We start from the raw sequence: 23,443 nt of genomic DNA on the forward strand, positions 1-23,443 counted from the left end.
CCTAGTAAAGCACCTTTTAATAAACAGACAATATAACTTTTAAATAGATACAAGCCCTAACAACATATACTGGAAAACTTGTGCAATTTAAAAAGGCACGAGTAAGTAAATCCTAAATGGTGGATTCTGTTCATCTGGACGTAGCGTTTTCAATTGGAGAAACGTTTCGTCACGCTACGTCCAGATGAACAGAATCAACCTTTTGGGGCCATGAATACTTAAATACAGTTATATCTACTGATCAGTTATGTAATTTAAAAGCACGTGGTGAAGGGTATGGGGAACATTTTGTTGTTTCCAATGATTATGGACAGGTTCACAGGTGAGGTCAGGCAGTCTCTATGGTGGATGCTCCTTGCAGACGACATTGTGGCTTGTACTTAGAGTAGGTAGGAGGTAAAGTGATGGAGGCATAGTCTGAAGAGAAGAGGAATGTAAGTCAGCAGAAGCAAGACAGAATACGTGTGTGTGAGGGATCATAAAAGGAGTAGAGATAGTAAAGATTTAAATACCTGTGGCCAACCATTCAAAGCAACAGAGGGTACATAAGAGAGCTGAGATGGTTTGGTTTATTTGCAGAGGAGGGAGTGTGGATATATCACTGAGAAAATGTTGAATATCAAGCATCCAGGCAGGAGGATTCAGAATCAGAATACTGTATTAATTCCTAAGGAAATATCTTAAAGGAAAGAACCAAACCAGAGTGTAGGTTCAGATGTTGTTTAAGGAGGACATGCAGTATAGCTGTATAGCTGTATATCTCAGATTTCTGTAAAGTTATTTATTTCATATTCTGTATAGTTTTTCATATTTATATCCTGTTCATAGCCTGTACATAGCTTGTACTCACTACAGCCTGTACATACTTATAGTTATAGAATATTCACAACATACTTCATACCGTGTACATTATAACATACCATAATAGACCCATTTCTGTAATATTACTCACATATCTATATTATTGCTAATATATATTGTAATATATCTATATCACTAAAGCACTTCTGGATGGATGCAAACTGCATTTCGTTGCCCTGTACCTGTGCATGTGCAATGACAATAAAGTTGAATTCTATTCTATTCTATTCTAATAGAGGAGGATGCTAGGAGCTAGCAGATGATCCACTGTAGCGATCCCTAAAGGGAGCAGCCAAAATAAGAAGATAAAGATATCATGCTTGTCTTGAGTTTCCCTCTGAAATACCTACATAGACTTTGGGAGATGTAGAGTAATATTAAAGAGAAAATAAATATTAGTAAAGGTTATTGAAGATAATAAACAGTTGAGGCCTTTTTTTCATATTTATGTTCCTAAGTTGAAAGCATGCTAACTGTTTTATTTGGCTTTGTGTTTAGCAGGAAGAAGCATTTCATCACTGACTGCTGTTCATGAGAACATTGACACTCGGTACAGTCCGCTAACATTTGCGTGGAGTATACCCAGTCGCCGCTAAGTGGTGCTCTCCTCTCTAATCCGCTGTAACAAATCGTGATTGACAGCTGGCTTTGTCCCGCCTGCTTTGAGCGGCTGTCCAATCACGGATTACGTCACTTTGTTGTAGCGGAACTGAGCGCTCGAAAGGGAAACTGTCTGCCAGAAACCAACACAACAAGGTAAATTTTAACACGCTAATCCGCGTTTTACCATTTTTGTTTTAATATTTCAATGCATATGTAGTTTATTGGCTATCTGAATACGATGGTGGCATGTTTGAAGTCAATATAAAGCCTTAAAATGGACTGAGGCCTGAAGTCAGCGGTTAGATGAAGCCTGTCGGCGGCTAATTAGCCGCTAGCAGCCGAGCTAGCATGACACATTGAGCTTGAATAATAGGTAATGTTTACGTAAACAGTGAGCTTAAAGTCGGGCAGCTACCCAAAACTACAGTTATAATGTGTATCTTTAGCACTTTGTCTGACAGCTGATTTGATGTTTCGCCCCGGGTAAGCATATAAGCTTAATATCAGTGCACCCTAAATTTAACTACTTACTTCAGGACAACACATGACCCTTTAAGTCTCTGTAAGCGCCACTTTATGTTTTGGTTGATTTTTGTTTGAATAAATAGATCATCATCATCATCATCATTATTATTATTATTATTATTATTATTATTGTTATTATTGTTGTTGTTGTTGTTGTTGTTATTGTTATTTAATATTAACAAGTTTAAAATTGAGATCTTGAATCAGTACAGAATGACAGAGACGTTTCTGTTTACTGCTTTAGACTTGAAAGACGAATATTAATTTAATTTTAACAAAGAATGTAACAAAATTAACATGGTGATAGAAGTAAAACTTCAAGCAAGGAAACAATAATTTTTTAAAGACCCAATTTCTGGGCAAAGTCTGCCATTTTAAAGCAGTCAGGTTGACTGCTTGCTCTGTAGATGCAGCTTTTGTGCTGCTGAACAATTAAATTACAAATAATTATAGATAATGCTTGGAAATATACGCACGGATAGGTTTCAAGGTGGCTTCCAAGTGGTGAAGGAACTTTGCTTGAAGTAGTTTCATATTTAAATGCAAACTTTATGCACACAAGTTGATTCAAACAGTATTGTATTAATGACCTGAAAAGTTGCAGATTTATTTGTGACTTTGACCGAAAACTGTCAGCAAAGAAGGCTCTTATTTATGAATGTCAATTAGTGCTAAAATGTATTTGTGCTCCTTTTTCATGCAGAACAGTCAATTTAAATATATCCATAAAACAAACATGACAAAAATGGTTTAGTTCCCAGAGGTATTTATAACACTTTAAATATAATTTGTGGGGTACACTGCTTGTTTGACTAAACAAGCTATTTGAAGGTGTCACCCTTATCTCTGGTAGAGTGTGAACGACAGTTTCTCAAGGGTACACTGATAAACATGAAGTGAATATTAGTAAGCGCTAGTATTAGCCTTATTAAGGGAATATCAGTGTATTGGCAAGCACAAACTCACTTCCAACATTGTGTAAAATGTGACTAAAAACAGAATGGAATGATTTTAAAATCTCACAAACCCAGATTTTATTCACATGGAGACACTGTTTTATGAAAAATATCCGTTCATTTTTAATTTCATGTCAGAAACATGTTTCCATAAATTTGGTTTGGGAGCAATTAAAGGTTTAAAAAGTAAGCAGTATGAAGAAGAAACAGATGGAGGAACATTTTGTAACTAATTGGATTAATTGGCAAAAAGTCAGTAACATGATCTGTTGCCAAAAAACAAAAACTGCATCTACAAATTGGAGAATAGTTTCGGAGTAATGTACCTCGATAATAAAGTTGTTAAGACTTTGAGTATCTCATCATCTGCAGTCCACAACAATATTAAATGATTCAAAGTGCCCAAGGGACAATGTCGACAATCACTATTGGATGCCATTGCAATTTAGCCCCTCAAGCAACACTGCATTAAAAACAGACAGGATTATGTTATTCTGAAAATCACTGCATGGGTTCAGGAACACTTGTTGATATTACTGTCTTTTAACACACTTCAACATCACATCCACAAATGCAGATTAAAGCTCTATTATGCAAATAATAATCCATATGTGAACATGATCCAGAAACCTCATCTTCTCTGGGTCACAGCTCATTGAAAAGGGACTGAGGCAAATAGAAAACTGTTCTGAGGTCATATGAATTGAAATTCTTTTTGCAAAACGTGGACACTGTATCCTCTTGACTAAAGAGGAGAGGGATTATCTGGCTTTTTTTTTTTCTTCAAAAAAGTCCTTCCATAAATCAGTAAGACAATGTGAAACTGCATACCGCTGCTATGAAAACAGCGTGACTTCCTGGTCCGGGTGCTGAACTGGACTGCCTGCAATCCAGCTCTTTTGCTGACTGAAAACATTTGGAACACTATGAAAAAGAAGAACTTTTTTGAGACGTGTTGCTACTATCAAATTCAAAATGAGATAATAATGATAATTACCACCAATATGGGCCCATAATTCCACAGTTGGTTAATCTTTAATTTTCATATTCCGAACAAATGAAGCCAATTGACAGACTAATAGTTATGGCCTTACTTCTAAATAGTCTACTAGTGTTTTAACTCTCACAGATTTGATACGTAGATGATACTTAAAATGCTACAAAACTGTTTTTAACTGTTTTTAAAAAAACAGTTAAAAACTCTTCTGTTCAAACAAGCCTTTTGTTGATCTACATATTTTATTTTATTTTATTTTTTTTACATTATTTACATTTGATCTTTTACATTGTATATAATGTCTATTGATTTTATTGTTTATTTTAATATTTTAATATTTGTGTACAGCGCTTTGTGATTGCCTGTCTGCGAAAAGCGCTTAATAAATAAAGTTTACTTACTTACTTACTAAAATTATAACACAAGTAATCTCAGGGGATTTCAGAATAGTAACTACCATATTTTTCGGACCATAAGACGCACTGGATTATAAGGTGCACTGTCGATGAACGGGTCTGCTTCCATACATAGGCGCACCGGATTATAAGGCGCATTAAGCGAAACAAGCGTTAGCATTCCAGCTTTACTGTTTATGTTATGCTAGCATAGCTGTGCCGCTAGCGATCATGTAGCACATCATTATATACCATCTAGCCCAACTTCAGTTACGCTACAAACGTCACTGCTGTTTAGTTTTCTGTCTTCACTTATGTTGGAAGTGATAGCAGAGCTGTACATTTTAATTTTTTCAGAAATCTCTCTGTCAGAACATGGTATATCTTGTTTAGGTGGAAACTAGCGAGCTAACTTCCTGATAATTTCTAACTCCGTTAAATGTAATAAATTCTGTTTTCATGGATGCCTGGATGTTAAACTTAACTGTTACACCCGGTAAAGCAGCAACACTGATCATTTTATTACAGAGGAAAGAATTTAGACAGTTTATAACTCTCGGTGATGCTGCAGTGTTCGTCTGACTTTGGGACCTGATGCGGACGGAGTTTTGTACCCAGATTACTCCGCGAGGCTCCTGACTATGGTAGCCATAATGCTCCAACAATCCATCAAGCTGTGCGGCTTCGTAGCTTAAGTCATTCTAAAACATTTTTTGACAGATTTTTGAGCACTGTGTACCACATAAAATCGGTTCGAGGTCCGTAAGCACAACCAGAATTCATACATAAGGCGCACTGTCAATTTTTGAGAAAGTTAAAGGATTTTAAGTGCGCCTTATAGTGCGGAAAATACGGTAGTTTAAAGTAAAGCACAACAATTTTCATTTGAGCAAGCACAGTAGGGGGTCTTATTAGCAGGAAGAAACCTCAGAGAGAACCAGACTGGTTCAGTGAGGGCTGCCATCTGTCTCTACTGGTTGGGGAAAGGGTAGAAAGAAAACATTAGCATTGAGAAACAGCAAACATGCTAATCAGGTTGGTGGGTCATTCAACGATAAATTCAGTGAGTGTCTCCCACCTGAGCCTCTCCGAATAAACAGATTCTTTTTTATTAATGACCATTCAATATTCTAAGAACATATGCTAAATTTACCTTCACACTATGAAAAAGTCTTTTTTTCAAGCCCTCAGTGGGTGAAAATTTGCACTGACATAAAGCATGTAGTTTGAGTAGCATCTAAAAATGAATCTGGTACCAAAATGTAGGTATATAGCTTTCATAGCTTGTTTTCACCAGCCAGATAGCTTACACAGTGGTATAACCCTTGAGAGTTTATCCAAAATGCACTTCCTGAAGTTTCTTTCTGGGTACCAGTGTTTGTTTCTGTTATTCTATGTGATAGACATTACATTGATACAGTTTAGTTATTTGAACAGTGATATATCCCATGATGATCCTCAAAGTTGGTTACAGAAGAAACTGTGCTAAACAAAAAATTGATTTTAGCCTTAGATGGTGACACTTGGAGTGGGTGTAAAGTTAATTTGGTTGCAGTTCTTCACTCGATGTTAAATTTGTTTTTCAGCCCAGAAAATTTCATGCTACAGCTCCTCCTGTACTTAAGAGATTATGAGGGCTCAAAAATGCTGTTAAAATGACACAAATCAATGTGTTTATATGCAGTGACCCTGGTCTAGACAGCAGTCAAACATAAAACATATGCAGCTCCCAAAGTTGCCTGCAGAAAGGTAAAGAGGACACAAACCCCACCTAACCAAAACAAGCAACTTTATTGTCACATCGTGATAATTTCTGTCCTCTGTCCATATGGTCTTAGTTAATCTAGAACCAAACATCTCATCAGTTATTTTCCTTTAAGTAGCTTTAAAATGATTTAAGCTTCTGTTCTTTGTTTTAGGTTTTTAGTATTTGCACAGGCTGTAACCTCTGTGTTTTTATGGCTCAGTTTGCCTCAGCATTTAATAAGAAGCTGACTATGTGAAGTGTCAAAACAAAAACTCAAGCCTTAGCAGTGGTTTGCAGTGACCTTCAGCATGTGTCTTGGTTGCGATGCAAAGTCTATAGCACAGGGAGCTGTTTAGTGAGTTCGGGGTATTAGAAAACAGTGGAAGCTTGCAGCTCCAAAATTCAATTTTGTATTTCTTCTGCTTGCAGTATAGACTTTTTATTATTTAATAAACTGTCTTAGTCACTTTGATTTTCTAGCTGTCCAAATATAGAGCTCCTCTCAGCAATAACAATAGCTAAAGAACTGAATGTTTTGAGTAGGACTTGTAATGCCTGAATATGGTAGGACAGGGACATTGTATTAACATTAATACACAATTAAAGTAAATGAATAGGCAAAATTAAGGATACGTTGTTAAAAAGAATAATACAGGCATTACCTAAGGTCTTTGTTAAAACCACGTATCTTAATTTGCAGCTGTCTGTCCATTTAAATTTATTCATGAATGACAGTGGGGTTTTTTCTGTTTTATTCATGTTTATTATATCACAGTATCTTGTGTCTGGACAGCTGCATCTCTCATGTTGAGCAGATCAACAAATTCCTCATGCCACCTCTCACTGATATGCAGCCAGTTTTGGCCATCTTTTAAATTCAGTTGAGGTATACAGATGGATCCAGTTCAGCCTCACACTTCGAGCTTGATTTGACTTTTAGAAAGCCCTGAAAGTACGAGAGGCGGTGTTTCTTTAGCACGGTGTAGGTTAACTTGTTTGATTAAATCGCATGTCCACTCACCTTTTCAGCTCATCTGGGAATGTGCACTTTGGACCTCCTCAATGATGATGCGATGGGGCGACATACAGAAAATGTGCATCTAAATGTGTCCAATTTATGGGGATAAGATACTATATTGGTGCCATCAGCAGAAGCAGGCAGAGTAGTATTAGCACCACAATGGGTATCCAGACACTGTTGCATAAATTTTAGGAAGTGGCCTAAGGTAATGATGCCAGTATGATGCAACTGCAATAATTTAATCATGCATCTGTAATACCAACTTCCCTTGTGTCCCAGGATGTGTCTACTGGGATTAAGATCTTAAAATATCCCATCAGTTGCTCAGTTGAGGCTCATTTGAATCAGGAGGAAGTGGGATCAAACTGGCATACATTTAGATTTTTATAACTAGAGAATGTAAAGAAAACATTAAATATGACGGGTTAGATCGGGGTATGGTCCTGGATGTTTATTAGGTTGTTTGTTTTCTTTCCAGATTTTAAGTGTCTGCTTGAGGCGCAGATAGATTCATGTCAGTACTTAGGTAATTATTCTGGTGCTGCCTTCAGCCCAAAGTGCATTTGCATCGTATTTCTATTGAGGGAGTGGGCTGATGAATATACATGCCCTGCTTCACATTCGTTTCACTTGTTGCCTGCTTTGGTACTGCCCAGTTAAGCTGCTCTTTCAGTGTCTGAGGAGCTCTCCAGGCAGTTTGAGGGTTAAGTGCTTTGGTCAAGAGCCCTTGGCTGTTGGACATTAAATTAGAGTGAGTATTGTTCATTTATATAGATATATTTTCAACAAGTGACGAGTGGCTGCAAGGTTTGACAAGGGCATGGCATTGCACGCAGATGCTGTGGGGTCTGAGGCTTCATTAATAGACCATTGTAGTTCTTGTTCTTGTGTTTTTCAAAGATTTTGATATGATGTCCCCAGAGGGCTTTAATAAAGTGGCAGAGCTAAGGCAATAAGAGAGGATATCTCTTTGATTCTTATCGTGATTGCTCTGCAGCTCATCCTTGTCTCTGTAGTATCCTTGTCTCGTCTAACCTGCTAACTGTGTTTCTGGTACCTGTGTCCTCCCGGCATCAGATGGAGGTGGAGCAGCTCCTGTCTCTGTCAGGCTCAGCACTGGCCCAGGCTGTCAGCTCTCTGCTGGAGACTCCAGGCCTCTATGTTTTCTCTGACATCTTGGAGCTGCCTAATGTCAGAGAGGTAAATGCTCTTTCCTCACGCTTTATCCACACACTCTGCCCTTTGGGATATTGTCAGTCCTGGCATGAATGAAAATCATTATTAGTTAAGTCTTGTGTTTAAATGCACCATCAATAAATTCTTCCAAAACTAACTAAAGATACCAACAACACCACAGAGAACAACCACACTGATAATTTTATTGGAGCTGAAAGAATTTGCACCATTTTTAACTCAGTGGTGCCTCAGTGCTTGTTTGCTTTTTGGACCTGAAGGAGCTTTTGGATCCTGAAGTGATAATGATGTCAGACTTAACAAGTCAATTTCCTGAAGATATATAAACTGAAGATGAACTAGAGCCAAGCTGGTCCCACAAGATTATGCAGTAAGTCACTATAACCTTTAAGCTTAATCACTTAACCAGAAAATGATTAAGCACAGTCTTATTTACAGTTTTGGCCAGGTAAATGGCAGACCTTCCTGTCTTAATGCTGCCCCCTGGTGGTGAGAGTTTAAGTTAAAAACTGCAGAGGGAAATTACAAAAATGTCCTTTAATGAATACAAGAAGAAGCTGATCAGCCAAACCAGTGGCTGCACAGCTTGTGTGTAGTATGATTGCAAGTGTTTACAAACTGAATCACATTTGCCATCCGTGCAAGTGGAAAAACACCACAGTTATGTTCCAGTGACTGAAATCAGAACTCACCCTCCGATCAACACAACAACACATAATAAGCATCGAGCTCCTGAAGGCACCATAAAGTGCAGGATAACACGTTACATACACACAGCTAATACCCTGTTTTTGAAGCGAAATGCTGCTTTTAAAGGAGAGTGTGATTTAGCAGAAACATTCATCCATTACTTAAGTTAAGCCGTGAAAAGGATGGAGAAAAAGCCAGACCAGCGGGAATATTTGCTAAGGATTTGAGACACCCTTTTTTAGGAGCTAAACAGATAAATTGCATTTGTCCTTATTTAATAAAGAACCATACCAAGGTGAAAAAAAATGAAGACAAGCAGTCCTAAAGAAATATAGCAGAGGACATTTTAACTAACAGATTGCAATAAAAAGACAAGAGAAAAAAGCTAAAGTTGAGATTTCTGAACAGTTCAGACAAAGTGATAAATACCACAGGAAATTAAAAATGTCGGTTTGGAGTCAGTTTAGACAGAAGAGCAACAATACAACAGCCTACACAAATATTTACCTCTGTGTTTTTTCCCCTCACTGTTTTTTAACTGTGCATCTATTTACACAATAATCTATTCCAAACATCCTGTGTGAGTTTATTCAGTTCTATTGTGATTTTCCTCTGGCAGGACAAAGACAAGTGTTCTCTTTTCATCAGACAATATTTGTATTTTTAACAGCAGTGAATATTTTCCTTTCCTCTTAGCTACTTTCCAGACATGCACAACACTCAAATCGACGTAGGCAATTACAGAAGTCAGACGAAGGGCCACTGCGGTCATTCCTTTCCCCCCTATAATTTCTGTTAAATTTAATAGATGGCCTCCAGTTATTTATAAGGACAGGGAAAATGGTTTGAAATGGAATAGGATTTCTGCAATAGAGCAGCTGGACATTAGCAAAGAAGAATTTCACCTGCCCTCTTTCTTTTTTTTTTTAAAAGTTATATTAAAATATTTTTTTTAAACCATGGGGAAGCTGTGCATCAGGAGGTAGCGCAGGTTGTCTGCTAATTGCTAGTGGTTCGATCCCTGTCTCCTTTAACCTGCCTGTCAAAGTATCCTTGGGCAAGAAACTGACTGCAGAGTTGCCCTCATCCATCAGAGTGTAAGTGTGTGAACGATGAAAGCACTTGTATGAATGTGTGTGTTTCAGGTGGATGAGGCTTGGAGTAGCAAAGAGTGATCAGATTTAGTAGAAAAGCACTATGTTAGTACCCGACTGTTTAACATGCATGTTTTAGCCAGGTTTTTATTAATTAAAATATAATTGACACGTTTGTTTATTAAATGGCCACATAAGGTATAAGGTAACTGTACCAGGCGATCTTCCTTATCATGCTGTGTGTAGTCACCCGCCTAAGGCCAACTCTGAGCCAAGAAAAAACCCTGGTGAGGAAATGGATGGATGTGATTACTATTTAAATGTTAAGGACCAGGAAATATTAGACGGGGGTCATTCTGTGTCAGTTCATCATATGCCTCCCACCTGACCATCTCAGATTTGCCAGGGCAAAGATAGTCTCTTAATAGGAATTATGCTAAATTTCAGGTCCCTGCTGTCAGACGTTTTTCTGGCATCTTTTTTTGAGGGGATATTTTAAAGTTCATTTATCTAGAAAATTACTTGAGCTAGATTTTTCAGAGGAAATATCTGGTACCATGACGATATTAATATGGACTGTCGGGGGTGTAGCTTAAATTAACATAGAATGATGGCAGCTTGAAGTGTCATAAATACTTGGATGTCTAATCTCTGACAGCAGATTTGAAGGCTTGTAGAAACTACAAATTCTGGAAGGGGAGAGTAGAGGGCTGATAATTTGTTTATAGCTTCTCATACACAAGGCATATAATATTCTTTAAAAGATCGGGTGAATGGTTTCACTGATGTTCAAGCTTCAGTATAGGTGGAGAGGGAAAAAAAACACATTTTCATCCAACTTCAGTGTGACATTCCCCAGGTATGCCTCCATGTACCAAAATCCAAATTACCTTTTTTAGAAAGAGAAGGTTTCTGTTAATAATATATCAAAATTTGTGATGGTTTTCTGTCTCATTTTCTCAGTATGAGGTGTTTTCTTTCTTTTTTTTTGACACTCTTAAATTTATGTACGGGAGCCAAAGATTGTTTCAGAAGCCGAGCAACATGTTTTAATTTAATTTATGCACCTTCAGGGCCCAGCAGGAAGTTTTTTTTTCTAGCCAAGAAGAGAGGATGTGTGCTCAGTACCATAAGCACATGATTACAGGCAGGAGTTCCTGGTACACTGGATGCAGATATGTAATTAAGGAGGATGACATAAAAAGGCTGAGACTTCCATGAAGGAATTCAACTTTTAGTTACATTCTGCTATTGAAGATAACTTGTTTCATTAACGTTGATGATGCAAGCTATACAGGTAGCAGAATTCATGCATGTGAATGCATGTGGTGTTATATTATATTTCTTCAAATGAATTAAATGCTGTTGGTGTAGTATTTATAATTTCTTTGAAAAAAAATGTCATTAGCTGAATTACTGAGACTTTATGATCAAGTGATTGAAAATTATATCTTGGAAATACTTAAATAAGAATGTTAAAATGCACTTTTGAAGCCCGAGTATCTCTGTAGCCAATAATCTGATAAGGACAATCTCTCAAATTTTATCTCGGCTATTAAAAATGAAAGGCAGCGGGTGAAATTTAGGCCCTTTGTCTTAGATCCAGTAAATTTTAGAAATATTTGAATTTATTATAATCCTCAACTGCCATACATAAAGATGAGTATTTCAAAATTCATACTGGGACAAATTTTGATATGTTATTAGCAGAAATGTCCTCTTTCAAAAAAGGTAATTTAGATTTGGTACATCGGGTCATACCTGGGAAATATCACAGTGAAGTTGAATGAAAATGTGGTTTTGTTTTCCATATTCAAGCTTGAATATCAGTGAAACTATTCAGCTGATCTGGACTGATTTAAAGAATATTTTGTGTCTTGTATATGAGAAGCTATAAAGAAAATATAAGCCCCTACTTATCCCTACGTGAACTTGCAGTTTCTTCAGGACTCCAAATTGAAAGCGATTAGGCATCCAAATATTTATGATGCTTCAAACATCCATCATTCTTTGTTAACCTGAGCTTCACTCCTGAGAGTCAGAGAGTCAGCACCAGATATTTACTCTGAAATATTTGAAGGACACAGCTCAAGTAATTTTCTAGAATTTTAAAGTTGCCGCTCAAAAATTATGCTATAAAACATCTAAAACCTTTCATAACTTAAAGTATTTTTTCTGCAAAAATTAATGTCACTAGGGAGCTGAAATCCAGCATAATTCCTGCTAAATAGTGCATCTTTACCTGGAATCTTTTCAGGCAAAACTGTGAAACTGTCATGTGGGAACTTCTTTTTTTTATTATAAACTGAGATGGAATGACCCACAGATCGCCAGAGATGGATTTTGGAGCCTGGTATGAATGCAGAATAGTCCTAACACATTTGAATATACCCGTCAGGTCTTTTTTTGTGTTTCTTTCTTTTTTACTGACTCACAGAAACACCTCTGCTCTGTCCATGGATAAAATGCCGTTGAATAGCTCTTACGTAGAGAGTCTCATTACTTACAATATTCTGCCACATCATTTTCTCTTTCATCTTCTCTCCAAACCACAGCTGGAGAATGGTCCTCATGCACCGGTGTACCAGCTCCTGAACCTCTTTGCCTATGGAACCTACTGCGACTACAAAGGTATTGCAGCGGCAGCACAATGTAAATAAGTAATAGGGTGGCCCTGCAACTCTTTTATTATGAGCCGTATTTCTTTGCTTCAAGGCAGGCACCTTGACACAGAGGCTTTAAACACCCTCACCTGAAATGCTGCAGGCAGGTGGTTCATGGATAAAAATTGCTGGAGCCTATTTAGACTGATGATTGTCTGTGTCACAAACAGACTGTAAACAAATCTTTTCCAACTTAAATTGCTTTCTGCGTAACACACCAGGAAGCTTCAAGTAGAAGTGGAATCCTAATTATGACTAATTATGTACTGAGGATCAACCAATAGCCTGGAAAAAAAGATTGTAGCCTACTTTATTGTTCTTTCCCTTTTGAGACTTGCCGCCAGGGAGCACATTTACTTTCATAGAGCTGTGTAGTGGATCCCTTAGAGGAGCTGTCAGAGCTGCCGTCTCAGGGGGCGTGAGTCCTGTCACCAGGGTAGCGAGTCAGCAGGAGGCACAGTTGCAGGAAATGGACTTCCTCCCGACTCTGTTCTCTGACTGCTTAAACAGCTCCACACTCACCTTCACCTTGCTGTGTTACATTACACCTCATAGTAATAAGTTTTGCTTCTATTATGTGTGGCTGTTTGACCCTCTGTAAAGTAACACTTACACACTGTTCTGGTAAATGTTTCCCATTGTGTTTCTATTTGTTTTTTTGTGTATTATTATTCTCGTCTGCTGCTGCAGAGAGAGCAGCCTCACTTCCCGAGCTGACCCCGGCACAGAGAAACAAACTCCGTCATCTGTCAATCATCAGCTTGGCTTCCAACCTCAAGGTACAGGTCCATTATTCTCTCGTCCAGGTTTTACATAAAAGTGCAGATGAGCTGTGGTGTTGTATTGATTTTTGTTTTCTTTGTCTCAATCTTAGAAAATAAATTTGCTGCAGGCGTCATAAAGCAAGCCCTGATATAAATGATATGTGGGCAATTCTGCTTTTAGATGGCTTTGCTATTTTCCTCGGGCTCATAATCAGATTTTTTTTTTCTCTTTTTCTTTTTAACACTCGTGTGAGGTTGGCTGTGATCCTAAGCTTGTGGCTGTAAATATATCAGCTAAATTTGGAGGAAAACAACAGACGAGCCTCTTAATTTCTCAAGAAAAGTTACCAGCACAACTTGTACCCTTCGTGTCATTTGAAATTTCAGTGCCAGCACTCCATGTCCACGATAAAGTATTCATCTTATGTGGTTTGTTACAGCATCTCTCCACTGTCCTGCACCTCTCCTTGTGCCCTTTTCTTTTCTCTGCTCCTGATAAATAATAGATTCATTATTCTCACCAGTGCTGTCTTTTTTTTTCTTCCTCCTCTAACTTAATATCTGTGTCCGTTAACATCCCTCTTTTCACTCCTGCCCCCTTGTTTTTCTCCTTAATGTGTCACCGCTCTCCCTACATGTGGGTTTGAACTCACTAATTGCCCAGTGAAGGATTGTAAAGATTTAAGCTCCTTTCATCTTCCTCTGGCAGTGACATTTACACAAATGAGCGTTTTCACTGTAACATTTTTTTTTAGTCATTTTCCATCAGAGCACTGAAGTGGAATCAAATTAGCTGCCTGCTTACCTACACTTTCCTCTTCTCTTTATTTTCCCCTCAGTGCCTGCCGTACTCGCTGCTCCTGCAACAGCTCGATTTGAAGAACGTGCGGGAACTCGAGGACCTGCTGATTGAAGCTGTTTACTGCGACATCATCCAGGGGAAACTGGATCAGAGGAACCAGCAGGTGGAGGTAGACTGCAGCGTGGGTCGCGACCTCGGCCCTAATGAGCTGCCAAACATAATCAACACGCTGCAGGAGTGGTCAGTATCACCTCTAAGTGTCTGTGGACACACTTTAGATTTATGTCTCAATTATCTGTTTTTCTTACTCCGTGCTTTTGTTCTCTCTCAGGTGTGCAGGTTGTGAGGCAGTTCTGTGTGGTATTGAGGAGCAAGTCTCGAGGGCAAACCAATACAGAGAGAGCCAGTTAAAGGTCAAAGTCCAAGTGGAAACAGAAGTAAGTCCTTCCTCCCTTCAGTCTTCAGTTCTGTCTCTTTTCCGCTTGGCTACTATCTCCCCTTTTTTCCCTACCAGCCATTTGTGGTATTCTAGTTTCACCCTGACTGCATATTTCGTTATTTGCAACCTCATTTCTGTAATCAGTCTGTAATCAGTGGGAATGCGATTAACAATTTCATAACAGCCATTTAAAGTGATTTCTTTTCTAATGCACTTTGTGTCAGTAAAAACCTGCAGTCCCTTAAATGTCCAGCTGATGTTAAACTAAACATTTTTATTCTCTGTTAGCGCAGCTCTGTGAATTGCTTGGTGGGGTTAAAAAATAGAAAAGATAATGAATGCATTTTTATTTTACATTTTTTCGAGATTTGCATTAAATTGACTGACATGAAGCCACGGTGCAAGTTTGTTTACTTTTCTCATGTTCCCTTCATCAACACTCAGGCAGCCTGCTAGATGCTGTCAGTCACACAGGCACTGACACACCCCTCTATTATTAGTATTCATGCCAGATTTAGACAGTAAATTCACTGATGATGTGTGATTGCTCCAACTAGCTCGAGCTTGACAAATCAAGTGGGCATCTTCCAAGGTTAAAGCTGTCTTAGTACAAAACTCCCTCTCCGTGCAAGAGAGCAGCTCAGCAAGGTTAAAGTCCTGTCTGTGGAAAAGGGGCCGAAGCCTCACGTAAACTTTTCACTGCAAATTTGCATGGAAAAGTGAGAGGGGACTTTCAAAGGCATTCATGGGCAGTGTGAACAGGAACAGATGCAGCTACGCAAACATGTTTTTGTATTCATGTAGGTACCTCACTGTTGTTTTAATGTAGACTTACAGATATTTGCAGACTCATTGGGGGTAACTAGAATAGTTTTACATGTTCACTAAACAAACTGTACATGTGTCATATGTAAATGGACCAATAATAACATAGTACTCCTTTACTCCATCTGAGCACTCAAATCCCTTTTACATTAAAACTACATTCAAGCAGCAGAGGCTTTGAGAGCTTTCTAATCATAAAACACATCATCTGACTGTATGTGGCAGTCTGGGCTTTAATGTCTTGTCCAAGGACACTTCAACAGGTGAAATGGAAGAGCCCGGGATTGAATTTTTGACCTTCTGTTGACCCGCTGGGTGACATTTGCCACTCCCCTTTCACATCTGTCCATACTCTGAAACCTGGCCAGTCTCCCCAATTAGGAATTACTTACCAAATCAACATTTCTTCGCTTTCGTCGTGCCAGCGAGCCGCTCTCTTGGCACAGACGTACCCTTTTACAAGCGTTCGTTTGCTCACAAAGAGTTAAGCTGCATCAAGCCCTCAAAGTGTTCTTAAAGTGAAAGTGTTCTCAGTGTACTTTAACTATAAGATGACCTTTGAAAGTGTTGACTTTAGTATGGATGAGACAACACCACTGTTTCTGCCACTGCTGCACATTTAGATGTGGCTGCTTTATATGAGGCTGTTCTTATATCTATAGAAAACAGTTCATGCAACGATAGGAAAATTAGTTTGATAAAAGCTTTACATACAAAATATAAACAATGTTCACAAGTGTTCGATGTGTTGCCCCTCTGGACTCACAGCATGCGTCAATACGATAAATAAACCACGATAATTCTTTCTCATACACCCTGTATGTATCGGTGGCAGTGGGAATAATCTCTATTCCCGTTGACACCATCAGGGTTATGAGGGGCGCTGGAGCCTATCCCAGCTGTCACGGGGCAAGAGGCGAGGAACGACCTGGACAGGTCACCACAGGATGTCTGTCACAGGCTCAACACATAGAGACAGACAACCATGGATAACGTGCCAAAAATGAATGAATGTGTATTCTCTTTCCATGCTTGGTCTCTTTTTTTTTTTTCTCTTGAAAAGGTCTTAAAACATCCTAAATTTAACTTGCTTCTACCTGCAGTTCACATGAGTGGACTCGGACTGCTTAAGTTAACAGCGTTTTCATAAGATTAACTAAACGCATTCCTCTGAGAGATTAACATGTAAATATGGACAATATCGCAGCTTATACATTGCCGTTAACTTTTCTGAATTGTGGTTTTGTTACATCATTGTCGTTATAAAATCAGGATTTAGCAGTGCAGCAGCTCGGATAATGGCTTGTCAGTTAAGGCTGCTTAACATCAGTATAATGGGACGTGTTTGTGTCACTATTTCATGCTTGTCCTGTTGTCTGACAAGAGAAAAATAGAGGTATGTAAATGAGAACTGCTTTATTGGGAACTCGGCTCTTTTAAAATACAGTTTATGGAAGCAGAGAGAGTAACAGAAGAAGTAAACAACACTGCAGTGTTAGCCACATTTGCCGTGCACTGTGCTGACAATTATTACATGCGGTTAAACTGCTCGAGATGTAACATTTTATATTTAAGTGCAGAAGAAGAAACATAATAAAATAGCACAACAAAGAAAAGAAGAAACAAGAAAACAAATTGCAACCTTATAGAAAACAAATCATCCAATAAATCACTCCACTAAAAGAAGAGATGAAGAAAACTGATTGAATTACTGAAAGCATAAGTAATCTGGTTTGAGGTGACAAAGCAAAGCATGTTTGAAGAAGTGAAAAGATGGCAAGGAGTGGATATTTAAAGGTAACTTATTACAATCAGTGGAACATAAAAGCTTTTATAAGTTTCCTTTGATACAAAATCTACTTTAAAGCTTCTAAATGCAGGCTGTTCCCTCCAGAAGTCATCCACGGGCTCTTCATTACCTTAGAAGACACAGATAACCTCTCCCCGAATTTAAAGTGATTGATTTATCAGCTGAATCGCTCTGAATCCCATTGTTTACAGCTGGTTGCTAGTGGATGTTACAGGTTCTGGTTCAGGATAAATGAGCATCTTGTGTTGCGGTCATTTCGGCAGTCATCTCTACAAGTCTCTGAATTTGGTTCTCTCCACCTGTCCCACTTGAAGAGTCGGGAGAACTGGAGCCTGTCATAGGTTGTCGTAGGAGAGGGGTTTGGTACCTCCTGGTCAGGCCTAAGAACTCACTGTCCATTGCCTCTCACCATCACATCCATTTGTATATCTTCTTGTCCTTAGCGGGCGACCAGCGGCGGTGGTCTGCCGCGCAACCAGTACGCTCCTGTAGGTGCCGCAGGTTCTCTTGCTTGACCAACGATTATCTTCCACGCTTTTCGATCTAAGGCGATGGTTCTTGCCTGCTCGAGGTCAAGTCGAAGGGCCTTCAAATCATCCTGGATTTGTTTCATCCATGTCTTCTTTGGTGCATTTCGATGCACCCTCCAATCGGTGGGGCGGGTCAACCAGAGTAGGCCATGGGGGTAGCGGCTCGGGTCCATTCGACAAATGTGGCCAAACCAAAGGAGTCGGCGGCGCTGGATTAGGTCGCCGATCGTTGGTTGGCTGCCGCAGCTGGTGAGGATGGTGTCATTCGAATGACGGTTGCGAAGGGAAACGCCGAGAATGCATCTAAGGCAACGCATTTGGAAAACTTTGAGCTTGCTCAGGTCGTGTTTGAGCATTGTCCACGTCTCTGCGCCGTAAAGTAGAATGGGCAGGGTTCAGTAAAGGCGGATCTTTGTCGCCAATGAGATGTTGTTCTTCTTCCAGACGCACCAGCGCAGGGAAGCGAATGCTGCCGCCGCCTGCCCGATTCTGGAGCATATCTCCGCTGATGATGCCACTTTCTTCTCCTCGACGAGGGACCCCAGATATTGAAATTGTTGGACTTGTTTGATCTGCACACCATCAAGGTGGACGATCGTTGGTGAGCCGTCGGTGGTCAGGACTTTGGTCTTCTCAGCGTTAACCTTGAGGCCGTACAGTTTGGAGTGCCGGGCGATGTCATAGAGGATGTGAGTTGCCTCGGTGTCGTCTTCGGCAAAAATGGCGCTATCGTCAGCGAACATTAGATAGGTGATAAATCGGTCAGTCGAGGCTTGGACTCCGCGGCAGCCCTCGAATGCTTCTGTTTGTATATGGCCCTTTAGACTAATGTGGGACCGAGGCAGTTGTTCATTCTTATCTACAGTGATGTAGATAAGTAACAGGAAGAAAAAAATCCTCAACTACAAAAGAGACTTTTCAGCTACACGTTTTCTGAGGAAGAAAAACCTGTTATTAAGCATTTGTTTTTTGTGCGTCAACTGTGATGTCACCACAGTCCTGTGATCGTTGACACTTCTTGGTTCAGGTGCACCTGACACACTGCAGTTGTCACTTGCATGTTCTCAGCATCAGTGCTGTTATGGGAATAGAAGAAGTTAAAGTAGGAAGCAAGCTTTCAAGCTGTTGCAGCATCTCCTACTCTGTAATCAGACCATCTCTGAGCTCCTGTACTGTTATATCATTGAAATGGCGCTAAAGAAAGAAATGGTCATACACTCTGGTGTCCAACACGGCCAGTACACCAGCCTACAAAATTCAGCACGCGACCATAAAAGGATAATTAGAGTGGAGTTTGGTTTTTGTAACTTTTTACATGCACAAAAAAAACAAGATCTGCTCCCTGACGTGTGTTTGTCCGCTTGTGTAGATCCTTTTCTTCATTCTGGGTGTGCAGCCGACAAAGACATGTAGCAGTGACGCTGTACGTAGGTAGAATGCTGATTGGTTGAAAGTTTGGCTTGAACAGGACAGCAGAGTTCAGCGCAATGGGGAAAGAAGATGGGAAAAATATCAAAGACCAAACAATCAGCACGAGACACACAGACAGCAGCCGCAGTGGACCGTCTTAATCATTTTTAACTCAGTTTCACTTCACTACAAAGAAGTTCTTTGTCTGTTATGACTGCTGTCTTCTCCACAGCAGGCTGAAGGACCAACAGCAGCCCAGACACAAGAGTTTTACGTTACCAGTTGTTCTAAATATTTTTGACATGGCCTCCTGGTGTCACTAACACAAGAGGACACCCACGCTCGTCCCTTTAATTTTCAGTTTTTACCCTCTCTCTTCACTTCTCCACCAGGTCTCAAATCTACAGAAGACGTTAAAGGCCAGCGCCGCGTCTCCATCGTCAGGCCCCGCTCCAGCTGGAGCCGCCTCCAATCAGGACGCAGACCAACCCGCCGAGCCACGAGACCCCGCTTCCTCTCAGGAACCGAGACAACCAGGCAAAAAGAGCTCAAAGGTGAAAGGGTGAGTGGCGTCCCGCTGTGTTTGTAGTGGTTGCACGTAGCGGGCAGCAGAGTATTTTGAGTGAGCTGCTTTCATATTTATTTATTTTATTATACAAAAGCACCCACCAGGAGTTTGCATAGAAATTGCATTTATTGTTTTCATGGCTAAATATTTTACAGATTGAGCGCATTTTATTCAAATTGGTTGGTACGCTTTTAAATGAAGTTTCTGTTGTTGAGGTTCTTCCCTCCCCCATCCAAATAAGAAATTCATTTTTACAAGTCACAAAATTGGAACAGAAAGCTTCATATGGAGGTTTTTTCCATTACGTTTGTTTTATCGCTGCACCTCCTTTTGTTCTTTGAAGCACTTTGTAACTGTGATTTTTGAAAGGTGCTTCATAAATACGTATATCCCTACTTATAAGCATGAAACTATAAAGACTACTTCAAACACTAAATTAAAGCCATTAGTCCGGGTTTCTTGTAGAGAGCAAAAGTTAATTCAGCCGAGAACCACCGTGTTTCCATTTTTCTAATAAACAGTAAAAAGCCAGCTGCTGCTGTAAGTGGCTTGTCTGTGCAGAGCGTGTGTCTGCATGAAGTAGCTTTATTATCAGATGCACATTAGTGTTTTGCAGCGGTACCATAACCCCGCTATCAGGAACTCTCTTTCTGTTCTGCTTCCATCCGGCCTAATTACCAGTGGCTAATTTCACATCTGTCCTGGATTGTAAAATGTCAGTGGATATACAAACGCCCCGCGTGTTTCCTTCCTGAAAGAACCATTTCCCCCCTCCAGTGACCGGCCGAGATGCTTTGCTTGGCTGCTGTTTATGTTGTTCTTGTCAAACAGAGAGCAGTGATTATTTTCTGGCTGCCTGTCACATTTTGACGAAGCATAGAGCCCTGTAATTTCCATCACTCAGCACCACACATCATTCAAATGAAGATCCACTCAGTGTTTTAAAATCCAAATTAATGATAGCTTAACCTCAATCCTCAAATGAAAACAAGTTTTGACACCATTTCTTTATGAAGCTATTTAAAGGATGGGACTGATACTGCAGCTGTTATTATTAGAAATCTGCTCTTTGCCGAAATATGCAGAAGAAGAAAATCCACTGTGATCAGTGCCACTGCGAAAAAAACAAAACTGTAAATACTGGTGTTGGGAATTTTAGCATAAAGACACTTTTGCACCCAGGTTGCATCAGTAATTTGTTGCTTCAGTAGAGCAAGCAGAAAGTAAACATGTAAGTCATCAAATTATTTAAATAAAAAAAAGAAACACCAGCTGAGTTTTGTATTTGTTTTCTGTCCAGGCTGCGAGGCAGCGGCAAGATCTGGTCCAAGTCCAACTGAGGACGAAGGGACAGCGGCACTGATGGACACTCACTAATCAACGGGCACACACGGTGTTGACAAAAACAAACATTTAAATAAATAAATAAAATGTGATGATCACAGTTCATTTACCACAGAACAACCAGGGAGCTTCACGGGAACTTTTTCTTCTAACCAAATCTCACCCTGACGGATTGAGAACCACACACGGAGCTGATGGATAAAGCAGGCGTGACATCTTCTCCTGCAGTCGTTAACGGGCGGACTGTTTGTGTAAATACACGGAGACAGAGCAGTCTGCAGCAGGAGTCAGTTGCCTTTGACCAGAAACAGGATCAGTGTATTTGACGCCTGTTTGTTTGTGTATGCGTGTGTGTGTGCATGCGCGAGTGTGTGTGTGTTTGTGTGTGTGTGTGTGCATTTTTTTGGTCTAAATTGTTCTCTTGGTTTAGTTTAATTCTATGTTGCTTTGTATTATTTGTCTCTCTCGCTCGCTTCTGAGGTGAGACGTGTAAAAAAAGGAAAAAAAATCTGAATATAAATTGTTGGAAAATAAAACGAAGCCCTGTACTTGTCTCGACTGTCTCATTAATGTCACTGTCACTTCTTTTATTAAATGCGCTTCAGAGTCTAACTCCGGAGGGTGCGCTGCTAAATGTTAACTCGCAGAAGGGGGCTACCCGTTAGGAGGTCAAGCCATTAATTAGGGCATGTCCCCAAAGAGACTAATGTATTATAGAGCTGAGGCTTCCCCTGTGCACTACCAGCATGGCTACACATACACAGACACACACACACACAGAAACTCTAAGAGCATCCATATTTCATATGAGAATGTTTTGCCCAGAGCTTCTATTTCAATGTCAAAATTGCCTGTTGAAATTGCCTGCCACCCTTTCTTGTACCTCCATCACGCAGTCAAAATTGCCTTCATCTTCACCGCTCTGTCCTTCTCTCACTCTTTTGATTCTGTTTCCTCTAAATTCTCCGCTCATCGTCCCGTGTGACAGTAATGGTTGCAATTAGCTGACCATCAGCAATGGAGAAAGGGCAGCAGACGGAAATTGTGAGGCCCTTTTCATTTAACCTCCCGTTTTTCTCCGTTCCCTCCTTCCTGCCACTTTTCTCCTCACCTTTATAAATAGTGGTGTTAATTTCAGTCAGTGCGATTCAGTTTCATCGGTTCAATTTTTTTTACTAGATTGGATCTGTGAAATCTAACAGCTGCACACCTTTGGAGGTGTTTGCGAGTGAGAGATGAGTCGACGGTGTCAGCTGCGTGCTTTATTATAGGTGTGATCATGTGACCAAGAGACCGCATGCACGAGTTCACACCTGTTATTTTTTAAACTTATGCATTAATGTTTGTTGTTTACCCATCATGGTTCCTAAATTGCCGCAACACCTGCCGGTACGTCTCATAACTAGACCACCATTAAAACTTCCACGCGGAACCGAGCCAATCAATTACTTTGATTGATCAGTAAAATGCCCAGAGGAGATGGAAACGCTGTGCGGCAATGCTGCCACAGAATCTCAATACACTCCAGTGGCATTTCTCTACTCGTGCCCGCCTTGATTTTATTGACATTTGTTTGAGAAACTACACAGAGGAAATTCTTGCTTAGCACCCCGTTAATCGTTGTAAAGCGCAAGAAATCCGTATGAGGTGAGGAGATAAGGAAGAAGTTTCAGACAAAAGCAAGCGCCTTATTCTTCACCTCCTTTCATCTGCTCCTCAATGGTGTAAAAACAGCCAACCGTGGCTGGCATATTCAAGACTTTTCAATGCCAAGCTTGTGGTTTCAAATCAATGCAAGGCAGTGGACTAAATGTTCACTTCAGGGAGAAAAAGATTAGGATACAGGGGTAGCTATTAAAATGCACGGTGTAAGCTTTATCCTTCCCGTAAAGCATTGCCGATCGCACCGCTCCAGGGGGAATTTATTCAACATGCACAGAAATAAACAGATAGGCAGAGCTAAAACGCCAGTATTGAGTCTTTATTGAACTTCCATGGTACAGAAAGACCACATTTCTACAGGAATGCTACTAAAAATCACAAGACTGGATATCTGGAGGATTGCACGAGCTACGCATGATGCCACCAGCACTATGTGTGTAGTGGGAATCTGTGTGTGTTTGTGTAACTGGTAGGGGGAGGGGAGGAGGGGGTCATGCCTCAAAGCTGCTTAGAAAAGTTGCCAGACACAAAGTGACATTTGGC

At 40.0% G+C, this 23,443-nt stretch overlaps 1 protein-coding gene across 2 annotated transcripts; it reads left to right on the plus strand.

Moving 5' to 3' along the window:
• Positions 1–1,514: 1,514 nt before the first annotated feature.
• On the plus strand, positions 1,515–21,791 carry cops7a (COP9 constitutive photomorphogenic homolog subunit 7A). 2 transcript variants are annotated; one of them, XM_085423303.1, is made up of 8 exons: positions 1,515–1,617; positions 8,183–8,305; positions 12,639–12,714; positions 13,437–13,525; positions 14,350–14,552; positions 14,644–14,749; positions 19,719–19,888; positions 21,195–21,791. In XM_085423303.1, the coding sequence occupies exons 2-8, from the start codon at positions 8,183–8,185 to the stop codon at positions 21,232–21,234; spliced, it is 807 nt and encodes a 268-aa protein (XP_085279429.1). In that variant the 5' UTR covers positions 1,515–1,617; the 3' UTR covers positions 21,235–21,791. The 2 variants fall into 2 exon arrangements, with proteins under 2 accessions (XP_085279429.1, XP_085279428.1); XM_085423302.1 differs by having other exon boundaries at positions 19,719–19,880.
• Positions 21,792–23,443: the final 1,652 nt, after the last annotated feature.

This window comes from Rhamphochromis longiceps, linkage group LG11, assembly GCF_057381845.1.
Source record: "Rhamphochromis longiceps isolate RC_006_pf linkage group LG11, R_longiceps_female_GT1.1, whole genome shotgun sequence".
In the NCBI taxonomy this organism is placed as follows: Eukaryota; Metazoa; Chordata; class Actinopteri; order Cichliformes; family Cichlidae; genus Rhamphochromis; species Rhamphochromis longiceps.

Bases quoted from the DNA above. Each gene is read 5' to 3' on its own strand.
- cops7a (XM_085423302.1), top strand. From the start codon at position 8,183: ATGGAGGTGGAGCAGCTCCTGTCTCTGTCAGGCTCAGCACTGGCCCAG. The intron at 12,715-13,436 runs GTATTGCAGCGG...CTGCTGCTGCAG, and splicing joins AACCTACTGCGACTACAAAG to AGAGAGCAGCCTCACTTCCC. The intron at 19,881-21,194 runs GTGAAAGGGTGA...TTTTCTGTCCAG, and splicing joins CAGGCAAAAAGAGCTCAAAG to GCTGCGAGGCAGCGGCAAGA.